Here is a 14,629-nt window from a genome sequence, read left to right on the forward strand (position 1 = left end):
GAACGAAAAAGCTCTTGACCTGGTTTTTTTCTTTTACGATCAAGCAATAACTTACCAACTTTAATCTTCAAAAATTCTACGAAGATCAAAATTTGGAACTATAGAATATCCGAAATATGTTCAATAGCCAAAATCGTCTGAACTTTCTAAAAAACAGCCGAATTGGTGTATCTTTAAAGAGCGGTACAATTTAGTCTTTGGGTTCGATTCCCAATACACTGTTTTTTAGTATATGCGACAATTAGCAATTTCCTATTGTTATAAATGCAAAAGGTTGAATTTTTTTTATGAAATAAATTACATCTTTATTCTTTTCTGTGTTTAAAGAGTTAAACATCTCTATGTACTCTAGTGTAATATAGGAAAGCGTATTTGGTGCTGTATATATATAAAAAATAATTGTATTTTAAAGATGTAATTTTCTTGACAATGCGCGTGGTCTGCTTGGGACACTAATATCTTCGACATTCATTTTCTCAAATGAAGTTTTTAACAAGTAGAAAAATTTGTTTTCTTGGCAAAGATCGTGATTTTCTTTCTTTATAAATATGTTAAAGTATCTGGTGGACTTGGTTTTAGTGTATGAAGTGAATTTACAACCTATATATTTTTTTGTAAATATGACATAAAAATATCCAGGAATGCTTCATTAAATTTTTGGTTTTCAAAGAATCTGTAGAAGTGACTATTGATACTTGCCTTAAATTTTTAGAAATATAGTCTTCCCGCGAAATGTGTGAAATATAGTCTTTTGCGTAAAAATGCGTGAATTATATAGTCTTTTACTTGAAAATACATGAACTATAGTCTTTTGCATGAAAATGGTGAAATATAGTCTTTCCCATGAAAATGCATGACATACAGTCTTTGGCGTGTAAATGCGTAAACTATAGTGAACCTGTAGTCTTTTGCATGAAAATGGTGAAATATAGTCTTTCCCATGAAAATGCATGACATACAGTCTTTCACGTGTAAATGCGTAAACTATAGTGAACTATAGTCTTTTGCATGAAATATAGTCTTTTGCATGAAAATGGTGAAATTTAGTCTTTGCCATGAAAAATGCGTGAAATGTACTGTTTAACGTAAAAATGTGTAAACTGTATGCTTTTGCATGAAATATTGTCATTGCAATAAAAATGCGTGTTTGGCGTTAAAACACGTGGTCATGAACGACATGAACGGTGGTCATTGTGAGTTGCAAATTACAATGTTATTGTTTAATCGATTACATAATTACATTGTAAGCGATTACATGATTAAAGTGTAATCGATTACACAAGAACATTGTAATCGATTACATAATTACATTGTAATCAATTACACGATTACAGTGTAATATATTAGGCGACTATAGTGTAATCGTTTATACTATTATAGTGTAATCGATTACACGATTGCAGTGCATGATTACATTGTAATCATCAATACATGATTACACTGTGGTACTTCATTCATGCATTTTCACAAAATTTCACACAAAGGTAGACACAAACATAGACATAAAGGTAGACATATAGGTAGACATAAAGGTAGACATAAAGGTAGACATAAAGGTAGACATAAAGGTAGACATAAAGGTAGACATAAAGGTAGACATAAAGGTAGACATAAAGGTAGACATAAAGGTAGACATTAAGGTAGACATTAAGGTAGACATTAAGGTAAATATAAAGGTAGACATTAAGGTAGACATTAAGGTATACATTTAATCAGACCTAAAGTAGACAAAGGTTGACAGAATGGTAATTATAAAGGTAGACACACGTTTTTTCTCATTTTCACACTGACTATAACTCACGCATTATCACACATTTTCAAGCCAAAGTCTATAGTCTTTGCATTTTCACACATTTTGATGCCAAAGAATATAGTCTTTGTATTTTTACACATTTAGATGTCAAAGACTATAGTTTTGCATTTTCACAAACTTTCAAGCCAAAGTCTATAGTCTTTGCATTTTTCACATTGTCATGAAAAAGACTAAAGTCTTTGCATTTTCACACATGTTCAAGCGAAATTCTATAGACTTTGCATTTTTCACATTGTCATGCCAAAGACTATAGTCTTTGCATTTCACGCATTGTCATGCCAAAGACCATAGTTCATGCATTTTCACACATTTTCATGCCAAAGTCTATAGTCTTTGCATTTTCACACATTTTGATGCCAAAGAATATAGTCATTGTATTTTTACACATTTTGATGTCAAAGACTATAGTTTTGCATTTTCACAAACTTTCTAGCCAAAGTCTATAGTCTTTGCATTTTTCACATTGTCATGAAAAAGACTTAAAGTCTTGGCATTTTCACACAATTTCAAGCGAAATGTTATAGACTTTGCATTTTTCACATTGTCATGCCAAAGACAAATTTTCACACATTTGCATTTTCACACATTTTCTTACAAAAGAATATAGTCTTTGCATTTCACACATTTTCATGCCAAAGACTATACTCTTTGCATTTTTACACATTTTGATGCTAAAGACAATAGTCTTTGCATTTTCACGCATTTTCATGCCAAAGGCTATAGTTCATACGTTTTCACACATTTTCATGTCGAAGACTATAGTCTTTGCATTTTTACACATTTTTATGCCGAAGACTATAGATCTTCCATTTTCAAAAACCAAGTCTATAGTCTTTCATTTCACATTTTATGCCAAAGACTATAGTCTTTTTCTTCAAGGAAAAGTCTATAGACTTTGCATTTTTCACATTGTCATACCAAAGACAATAGTCTTTGCATTTTCACACATTTTCATGCCAAAGGCTATAGCTCACGCATTGTCATACCAAAGACTATAGTTCATACGTTTTCACACATTTTCATGTCGAAGACTATAATTTATGCATTTTTACGCATTTTCATTCTTAAGTCTATAATTCATGCATTTTCACGCATTTTCATTCCAAAGACTATAGTTCATACATTTTCATGCGAAAGACTATAGTTTATGCATTTTCACGCATTTTCTTGTCAAAGTCTATAGTTCATGCTTTTTCATGTTAAAGACAATAGTTCTTGCATTTTCATACATTTTCATTGTCAAATCTATAGTCCATGCATTTTCACATTTTCATGCCAAAGACTATATTTCATACATTTTATGTAAAAGACTCTAGTTCAAGCATTTTCATGCCAAAACTATACTTTACGCATTTTCATACCAAAGACTATTGTTCACGCATTTTCATGCCAAAGACTATAGTTTATGCATATTCAAACATTCTCATGCCAAAATCTATAGGTCATGCATTTTCACACATTTTCGTACCAAAGACTATAGTTCACGCATTTTCATGCCCTAGTTCACGCTTTTTCACACATTTTCATGCCAAAGACTATAGTTCATGCTTTTCCATGCCAAAGACTATAGTTTACTCTTTTTCACGCAAGGACTATTATTCACGCATTTTCACAAGTTTTCATATTTTTTCACACAAAGACTATAATTAATGCATTTTCACAAATTTTCACATTCCATTCCACCTCCATTCCATTCCATATTCCATTCCATTCCATATTTCCATTCCACATTCCATTCCATTTCCATTCCACCATTCCCTAAATTTTCATATTTTCTAAGACTTCCTCAATTCATGCATTTTCTAAATTTTCACATTTTTTTTCACAAAAGACTATAATTCAAATTATTTTTCTAAATTTTCCATTTTTTCACCTAAAGACTATAATTCACATTTTCTACCTTTTCATTCATTCCATTCCTAAGACCTTCATGCATTTTCACTCAGGACTATGTTCCATTTTCACAAATTTTCCATATTTTCCAGACCCTATAGTTCATGCATTTTTCTAAAATTTCATATTTTCACTAAGACTATAATTCATTGCATTTTCACAAATTTCATATTTTTCACTAAAATTTCTCAATTCATGCATTTCTAAGAGTTTTCATATTTTTCACCAAAGAGACTATAATTCATGCATTTTCTAAATTTTCACATTTTTACCTAAGACTATAATTCATTTTTTCAAAAATTTCATATTTTTTTCACCAAAAGACTATAATTCATGCATTTTCCAAATTTTCATATTTTTTCCAACCAGACTATATCCCATTCCATTCCATTCCATTCCACCCAAGACTAAGACCTCATCCACCATTTCATTCCACTAGACACTATAATCCATGTTCCCTAAATTTTCACATTTTTCACCTAAGACTATAATTCATGCATTTTCCTGGAATTTTCATATTTTTTCTAAGACTATAGTTCATGCATTTTTCACTAATTTTTCATGATTTTCACACAAAGACTATATTCATGCATTTTCACAAATTTTCACATTTTTTCACACAAAGACTATAATTCATGCATTTTCACAAATTTTTTCACTTTTTCACACAAAGACTATAATTCATGCATTTTCACAAATTTTCACATTTTTTCACACAAAGACTATAACTCACGTATTTTCACAAAATTTCGCATTATTTCACACAAAGTCTATAGTTCATGCATTTTCACTAATTTTCATATTTTTTCACAAAAAGACTATAATTAAATGAGATATGATCTTTCGCACTTAGCTGGACAATTTAAGCAATTTTCTCATGATTTAAAAAATCATTTTTTTCAACAGGATTCAACCCATGACCTCTGATTTTCATTTCCTGGGATAAATTTCCAATTTTTCTGAATCACTATCGACTAATTCAACACCACACTTCGCCAAAACATTCACAAGACTATAATTCATGCATTTTCACAAATTTTCACACTTTTTGACACGAAGACTATAATTCACGTATTTTCACAAAATTTCTCATTTTTTCACACAAAGTCTATAATTCTTGCATTTTCACAAATTTTCACACTTTTTCACATAAGGTTTATAATTCACGCATTTTCACAAGTTTTCATATTTTTTCACACAAAGACTATTCCATTCCATTCCATTCCATTCCTCGGATTCCATTTCCATTCCACCTCCATTCCATTCCATTCCTTCCATTCCATTCCACACCCCTCCTCCACCATTTCCTAAATTCCACCTTACCTAAAGACTACTCAATTCCATTTTCCACCTTTTCCATTTCCATTCCTTCCATTCCTTCCATTCCATTCCATTTTCATTCCATTCCATTCCTTCCATTTTCTAATTTCACATTGACTAAGACTCAATTCCATGCATTTTCTAAATTTTTCACATTTTTTCCTAAGAGATTCCTCCTTCCATTCCATTCTTTATTCCATTCCATTCCTAAAGTCCTTCCATTTCCATCCATTCCTCTTTATTTCCATTCCATTCCTTCCTTCAAGACCTCATTCCATTCCATTCCATTTTTCACACCTCAGTTCCTTTTATTTTCCTAAATTTTCACCTCAAGACCTAATTCCACATTTTTCTATAAATTTTCCTTTTCACACCTAAAGACTATAATTCCATGCATTTTTCACTAATTTTCATATTTTCCACAAAAGAATATAATTCATGCATTTTCTGAATTTTCACATTTTTGACACAAAGACTATAATTCATGCATTTTCACAAATTTTCATATTTTTCACACAAGACTATAATTCATGCATTTTCTAAATTTTCATTTTTTCACTTCAAAGACTATAATTCATGTTTTCAAAATTTCTTTATTTTCCACCAAAGACTATAATTCATGCATTTTCATAATTTCATATTTTTCTAAAAGACTATAATTCATGCATTTTTCCTTCAATTTTCCTTCACACAAGACTATAATTCACATTTTTTCACAAATTTCATATTTTTCACACAAAGAGACTATAATTCATGCATTTTCCTAATTTTCATTTCCACCATTTATAATCCATTCCATTCCATTCCATTTCCTTCCATTCCTTCCATTCCATTCCTATTTCCATTCCATCCATTCCATATTTTCTAAGAACCATGCATTTTCTAAAATTCCACACTTTTCACTAAAAGATTATAATTCATGCATTTTCCAAATTTTTCATATTTTTCACACAAAGACTATAATTCACGTATTTTCACAACTCTTCATATTTTTTCACACAAAGACATTCATGCATTTTCACAAATTTTCATATTTTTTCACACTAAGATTATAATTCATGCATTTTCACAAATTTTCATATATTTTCACACAAAGACTATAATTCACGCATTTTCACAAGTTTTCATATTTTTTCACACAAAGACTATAATTCATGCATTTTCCCAAAATTTTACAAAAAGGTAGACACAAACATAGACATAAAGGTAGACATAAAAGTAGACATAAAGGTAGACATAAAGGTACACATCACGATAGACATAAAGTTAGACATAAAGGTAAATATAAAGGTATACATAACGGTAGTCACAAAGATACACATAAATGTCGACATAATGGTAGACATTATGGTAGACATAATTACACACGAAGTTGGGAAAATACGAAAAAAATGCCGAGAATTACTTTTCGAACTATGAAATCTCAAGATTCCCAACTGCTTTGATAAATCCCAAGATCAGTTGATAAAATCATGAATAAATTCCGAAGCTGCCAGTGCAAGCTGCTCATTGGACAATAACATTGATGGTGTTTCCATATAATAAAAATCGGGTATCCTGTCTTCGTGATACCCAAGATCTAATGGATTTAACAACCAACTGTTACCAACTTTCTAACTGGATCCAAATCACTGATCCAAATTTCCTAACCTGTAAGGTATAGTAACGTCAAACAGCCTGGAAACGATGGTGGAACGGGAGGCATTAACATTGGTTTTTACCAGCGTAATTTGAAATGAAATGATAAATAAGTGTATTATAGATTCTGTTCGAGATGTGAAGTGAAAAGGTTTGGACAAGCATTCTGGAAAAAGAGCTTAGTAATAATTTTGAAGGATTTGAAATTATCATTCGTAAATTATCATGAAATTATCATTCATTACATTTACAAGCAATGTAAACCAACCCAATTCGTGCACAAAATAAAGAATAAATTTGATGTTAGTCGATATTGCAGTGTCTTCTTAATAAGTTTTTCAGCAATTCTTTTGGAGAAACCACGAGAACAGAAACCACGAGTAGATTTTTTGTTGATTTCTCGTGATTCTTCTCGTCACTTAAATATATTTTAAAATGTCAAATCATAAAAACTACAAGCATTAAAATAGCAAGATGTTTCACATCTTTCCAAAGACAAGAAGATGGAGAATACGTTGATATTGTCTGTTATTCAAGTTGCTCTTAAGGATAGGTCAATTAGACTTAAAAGTAAACTTTCTTTTTGTTGGAAGTAGTTTCCAGTTGATAGTGATGCGCACGCATGGCGGGCAACTGTATCTTTATGATCAAGCATTGTCTTACTGATCATTTCATTTTGTAACATAACATACACTGGTTTCATGTAGATTCAATCTTCATATAGTTTTATACCATGTATAAAATAAATTATTTTTTAACATAAACTACTTCGTTGAGTATAAATTTCACGAAAGCACATAAGATTGCATAAAAGCAAAAATTCTTTTGTCGTAGTAAAAAGCCGATACCATTTTCTTCATTGTGTGTAACTGCGGTCTCTTCTAACTTGAGCAAAAATAGAGGGGACGCATATACTTTCGACATTCTTTCGCATGTTGAAGTTAATAATGATTTCGAGAAATGAACAGGCTTGCTGATCTGCCCACGAGCAGGCGGCAGCGTAACCTTGATAAAAACCACAATGACCTCCCTTTTCACAAGTCAAGAGGAAAAAATTTGATGAATTTTTGAATGAAGAATATGGAATGATGTCAGCATTACATATCGGATCATCCAGAGCGCTAATGCATAAAATAGGAACACGTACACGCGAGATGTTATTGAAGTGACTATTTAACTGACTTTCATATCCATAGCGGCTGCAATTTAAACGCGTTAATGGCTCGAATACCCGTTGATTAAATTCGTGCATGTTCTTACATTTCAACGCCGTTTCCATATCGATAAAATTTGCAAGGCCAGGGTGTTCCCGCAGGAAGCACGTAAGCCGTTTGGTCATAAGATAGTCATAAAATGGAGGTAGACATTGCTCAAAACTTTTCTCTGTTTCGTAACTTGGAGAGATGCAAACAGCGCCACATAAAGGCGTTTTTCTAGTCTCTTCTAAATAATATAACAGCAACGAAGCGCCAGAAGAATATGCTACAGCAACTATTTTTGCATATGGGTAAGTGCTATGTAAATATGTTAGGATCTCGTCAAGTTCTTTGCTATGACATGCATTCTGTAAGCAGGCTGTAGTCAACACAGAGCCAGCTTGTCCACGGCGATTGTAAACAACACAACGAAATGAATATTCTTGTGCTTTACGACATATAGTCGAAATCTCTCTGACACCACATGTAAGTGCAGGTATGACGAGCAATATGGGACTGGCTGAATTTAAAGTAATATTGTGTCTACACTCAACTGTCTTTGTTATCCAGTCCAGAGCAACCACACCTTGGTCTTCAACCTGCAAATACTCTCTTTGAAATCGAATGATGCTTCTGGGCCAAAACAGATGCAGCAGAGTCTGTAAATGACCATTTGTAGCCCAAAATGTTGGCTTGTAAGCATCGTTTATAGTAGACCATTTACTCAAGAGAAATTGCGACAGTCTGCAATGCTTGTGATGAAACACGCCTTTATACACCTCGTCTTTACTCTTGTCATATTTAAGTTTGAGCAATAAAAATATGACCAGTGGAAAAACAAGCAACAGAAGACAGAACATAAGGGCTTTAAAGCCTCTGCGATGGTTCAAATGATCGACCTTACGTTGTTAAGGTGTCGATTGAAGCTTTAAACCTATAACATTTCCTACACGACTTTAATTGCTTGCTTGTAATCGATAGCAAAACGCTTCCGCTACATTCGTGCCTTTGTGAAACGAATTAGTACTTTCTCTTGTGAACGATGAAAAATTCCTGTGTTGAGTTGGACTACTTACTCTCGAAATGCGAATGGGATTATCACCGCGCAGTTTCAGTGGCCTAAACACAAGAAAACCAAATGTTATCGTAAAAAATAATCATGATGCGATAATGACAACAATATTATGGCAAAGTCAGTCGGACTATAACATGTACTGAATTTATTGTACCTAATTAATAACATAACATTACATCCTCGTTCATAACATATGGTGCGACATGAAACATGACTAAATTTTTCATTAAATTTTATCACTAACTCAGACATATTGTCCTTAAATTGACTTGTTGCTAATTGCTTCAATGAGAGTTGACAGTAAAAAATATGAAACAGAAGAAATACTTAATAAGCTGTTATGGCAAGTGTATAATATGGGGAAATTTTAAATCCGCCCAAACAAATTACTTTTACTATAAAAACTAAGTACCGTTCAACATGAAACAACCAGCAAAACAAAACAAGGGGGGTGTTCAATTTTTCATAAACGTTAACCGGTTTCATGTACAAAATAGGAAGTATGTAAAATATAAATGCAAAGTTATTGAGAATTTGTTTTCAAGAAAAGTAACATAGCTACCACTAATCATATATATGTATAATTCGCATTAGCTACAAAAGGACCTCTGTGCCTCATAAGGAAAAATAGAGCAGTCTTCTATATTCCCCTGCAAATCACCATTACCTTATCTATGATGAAACTATGAAAGAATCTATGTTTCGCTTTGAACAAGAGGAAAATATATTGCTGTGGAATCATACAAGATACAACAGTTTAACATTGGTGGGAACATACTAATTTCAAAAAAAAGCCTAGTTCATTTGCAATAACCTAAAAATGTAATATTTGACGTCCAAGCCGAAGTTTTTTTGTCAGTAGAGTGTGTTCTCGCGGGTAAACTATTATTGCATGAAAAGAATCTCATAAAAACGTCAGTATGAAACCTGAAAATATGTTATATGATTGAACAGCTTCACACGGAAAAGTTTGAAATTAGACGAATGATATAAATTATTTTCAACAATGATGGAACGAAGTTTATTGTGATAAGGAAATAATGAAGTCTGATGTTTGTCAGTTATCTTTCAAAGTTAAATGAGATTGAAAAAACTCGGGCCTAGACAATCTGCCATTGCACGAAAGATTGTTAGTAATTGTTTTTTTATTATTAAAATATTAGAAGCCAATAATCGAACACAAACATAATTCGTCAATCCACTTGTGAAGATATACTTTGAAAAACACATACGCACTTTTGATAAAAATTTTGCCGATGGAAATGTTATGATACATGTAGAAATTTAATCAACTAAAGGACATAAAATCAGCAAAACTTTGAACGCTAAATATTGGCTATCAAAACTTGACAGTATTTGGATGAGCATTTTAACATGATCTTCGTTGTTTTGTTCATCTGCACAATCCAAAGATAAAGAAGAACGCTGTGGGTTATTTTCGTTGAATATAGATTAAAGTAGCCAATTGTTGAGATAAAGCAACATTACATAGATTCTGTATTTTATTACCTTAATTTAATACTTGAAAGGCAACGGTTCCAAAAATCATTTCACTGCTGAAGTTCTTCGTCTGTGTAAGGCAGTTGCATTTGCTTAAGATGTTTGCAATATTCTCTCGGCACCTGCACCTGCTTTTGAGTGAACGAGACAAGTGACATCTAATTACTTTGCGGTTTCCTTTTTATGATAAATCGATATATATGATGTTTATAAAACAAATAACCGATTTTGAAAGAAAGAGCAACCCGCATTTCAAAGCTTTGCAGCAAGTGGCAATGAGAGCTGCGTCAGATGAGCGTACGTGTTAGTGCTGGGATACCAGTCAGTTACATACACAGCCAAAGGATGCAAATTTTATGTGTTCGTTTGTTACAAAAACAATATTTCTAAAGAAAAATGAATTGTGACAATCTCCTTTACATAGCAACACAAACTTGCGAACATTTAACAAACTTGCGAGGTGATGCATAAACTACAGCTGGGACATATGATCGGTCATACAAATTTTTTGCCCATTTTTTGCATCCTAGGTAGAATTTTACATTATTTTAGCACCTTTTTAATGAGTGGTTTAGCGAAAATTAAAAACTGAGCTATCCTATCAAGGGAATAAACGATAGCATGCTGGAAACCTTTAAGCTCCCCATGATTACGCATATTTTTAAGGTTTAGATAGAAAATCTACTGTCTATCATTCTATCAAAGCAGACAGTGCTTCTGACTTGTCCCACGCATTTTGACAGCTAACTGGAGCATCGTATTAATAGCACTAATAAAAAACATGGCGAAAAGGAAATTTGAAAAACTGAATTAACAAATCAGTATTCACGCGTTGCGAATATACACAGAAACACGTCGCAGTGTGATTGATAGTCATTTAATTAAAAGTTTAAAAATGATATTTACTGAACAAAATATCGCAATATTATCATAAAATTCAGCTGGAAAAACTTATCGATCGATCACTAAAGTTTGAAATAAATAGAAAATCAATTATTATTTGACTCACTAAAAAAATAAATACAACGATGAAGGTTAAGCTAAATTAGAAGAATTCAATCTTCGGAAATATTGTAACAACAAAGAACTAACCATAATATGTGTCTAACAATCGTAATGTTGTTTGAAAAGCCTGGCATTACCTATTGCAATGTTTCCTAGCAATTTGAAATCTACGACGAAAAATTAATGTATAGCAAAGAGTAGAATCCTACGATAAAACTTTACAAAAGAGGGGATGAGAGATGAGAATAGTGGAGTTTTTTCTCTCTCACATGTTCCCTCAACTCCTCGTGTAGAAAACAAGGCAAGAGCAAAACTTTTTAAATGATTTTGTAGTTTATCGTTACACTATTTAATTTATAGCACACCTACATTCTATTTTTACATTTTAATATATTTAATGACGTTTCATTAAATAAAGATGTAAACAAACTTAAGTAACTTCCCTGGTACGAATCTTACAATTGATACAGACATGTGCACGTTTTAGAATTTATTTTTGCTGTTTAAAAGGGGGTAACTTCCCAAGAACAATTTACTAAGCAACACCTCTAAGACTTCTCACTCTCGATTTAATAGTCTAATGATTTACATTTCATTAAAGATTTGAGTAGTTTATTAATAAGTAGGCTTTAATGAAAAATGCAATGTATGTAAAACTGACGAAAACAATTAAATAGCAATTTGGGACACCAGTTTGCGTTTGTTCTCCCCTCCCTCTCACACCCCCGAATGTTTAGACGTAAGTATTGCATAAATTTTTAGGTACCAGTAATTTCATCTATTTTACGAATAATTACTATAGCGCGAACAAAAAAACAATAGAATTTTTCTGTTTAACTAACTTCAAAACAATTTTTAGGGTTCTACCGAACCGGTTTTTTTTGCCATCTCCAAAAGAGTTGTTTTGAACGCAAGACGGTTGGACTCTAAGGACTATTGTATTTGTGCTCAGAATACCAGTTATCTTTAGTTATGTAACGCTCGCCAATTTGACAACATGCGTTTCCATTTTTTTTATATAAGTTCAAAAACAAATCATTTTATTTTTGCAGCTTTTAATTCAAACGCATTAGTCCGTTATGCCTCCCTACGGGGCATTTGAAACGTAAATTATAAACAACCTTAATGACGTAAAATTGCCCGAGGAATAATCAATAAATTTCCACATATGCTAAGCATACCAATTTTAAAGAGCAGTTAAATTTCTCACCACCATAAAATTTCACACGGCCACAAATTGTGAATTCACAGCAAAGCCTGCTAAATACAACAAATATATCATAGTTAAAATATTTCGACTGAGAACAGCCGAGTGCGCCGTCTTTACTTAAATGCGCAACAGCTCGTACTTCGTCTGATGGCCAATTCCGTTCAAAGCAAAAAAAACTTACCGATTTTAAAGGCCTGTCTTTCATTTAAACAACTGACTGACAACAAACTCAATTGTCTCACAAAGTAAAGGGTGTGATAAAAAGAGCTGTTTGTCAGGCCCTGTCCATAAACAGCTTTGCTAACCGAACCAGATGATTTTCAAGCGTGTTTCATTATCCTCTGCATAATTAGACTAGATAGCACACCTTGAAATGCAAATTTACATAACACAGTCATTCTACCAAATTATTCAAACGATCATTTGCCTTCAAACTTAAACTAACGATAACAACTAATTACAAGCGAAAATCAAGAAGTTAGCATTAAACTTTGCCAATTGAATCGAGGCGCCAAAAGAAGTCTAAGATCGTGGTCTACAAATCTTCACTAAAATCTTTCCTGACACGCTATAGAGATGTTTGTAACAACCACAAAAAACGAGCTTTCGCTCACTCTCTCAATCATTGCTCTCCTCGTAGGCCGTGTAACATTATTATTCAATTGTTGTATATTGTTTTATTTTATATTCCTTCTCTCAAAAGAAAATTAACAGAGAACAATTTATCAGAAGCATTATTTTGTGGACAACAAAAGGTTTCCACACAAGAAATGATATCAGTCACGTTATTGAGATCACGTGTCAACAAGCATAAAAACGATCATTACTTGTTAGTAACATTGAAAGCAAACCAATACCACTTTACATGGCACAAAGACCAACAACCATTTCCATCTGGGTAATCATTTGCTTTTCTACAAAGATTTGCCACCGTGTGAATAACAGATTTGTAAGTTAAAATACTCCAAATGTCTTAATAGATCCATCTCCTATGTGCTACACGTCAATTCACAAATCAAAGAAGAAATCAATCTAAAACAATCATCAAATATGATTGAAACGCGTTGTCTATTATTCCACAGAGTTTGTACTATTGTTGGAGCTGCTCGAACTGTCGCTGCTTTCTGAGCTGGAGGAACTTTCCTCACTACTTGATGGTTTATGTTTTCGAGATTTTGTGTGGGACCGACTTTCTTTTGCACCACGTTTTGAACTAACAGGAACACAAGAATTTGTAAGGGGAAATGAATTGTTTATACTATACAGCACATTTTAGCATACACACACAGAAAAAGAAATAAAATAGCACAGCGATAAAAAAAGTGAATGAAAATGCAAAATTGTTGAGTAGTGTCATAAAAACAGATCATCACATTCATTCCCATGGAAAACTCGTTTTTGAACGTAAAGATAATTGTCCACAATACTTGGAATAGATTTACCAAGATTGTTTCGGAGGATTTTAGTGGAAAGATATAAGAAATATCACTTTCAAGTAAATGGTTTGAACCCGGGAGTATCGTTACATGTTTGTAGATGTAGATTGTCCAGGTTAGTATAGTCCTAAGAAGGACTGTTTTTGATGTTGTCGAAACGTCAGTCAACAACAAAAACAGTCCTCAGGACTATACTAACCTGGACGATCTACATCTACAAACATGTAAAAATATCACTTTCCAGGATAAAAAACTACATTACACAATGTTTCAATCGGGGAAGATAACTTTCTTTCTCGCAAGCTCTAAAATTCTTTACCTTCGTATGTAGAATACAGAACTTACTTTGGTTTCTTGTTTTTATCTCTTTTTGATGTTTTTCTCTTTTTCTCTTCAACTTTCGGTTTCTTCTTCATAATCTTCTCTTCTTTTGACCTGCCTTTGTCACGTGTAATCTTCTCGTTTCCATCATTTTTTATGTGACGTTTTGCATCATCACCTTGAATGTTAAAATGAACTTGAAAATTAATCAAAGTAATGGAT

The 14,629-nt window shown here is 32.5% G+C and overlaps 1 protein-coding gene across 1 annotated transcript; it reads right to left on the reverse strand.

The window, feature by feature from the left end:
* Window positions 1-6,853: 6,853 nt before the first annotated feature.
* Window positions 6,854-8,733, reverse strand: LOC124435649 (phospholipase ABHD3-like). The gene has a single exon (XM_046985612.1). It carries the CDS (start codon window positions 8,718-8,720, stop codon window positions 7,521-7,523), a length of 1,200 nt encoding a protein of 399 aa, XP_046841568.1. The 5' UTR covers window positions 8,721-8,733; the 3' UTR covers window positions 6,854-7,520.
* Window positions 8,734-14,629: the final 5,896 nt, after the last annotated feature.

This window comes from Xenia sp. Carnegie-2017, unplaced genomic scaffold, assembly GCF_021976095.1.
Source record: "Xenia sp. Carnegie-2017 unplaced genomic scaffold, XeniaSp_v1 HiC_scaffold_14, whole genome shotgun sequence".
NCBI lineage: Eukaryota > Metazoa > Cnidaria > Anthozoa > Malacalcyonacea > Xeniidae > Xenia > Xenia sp. Carnegie-2017.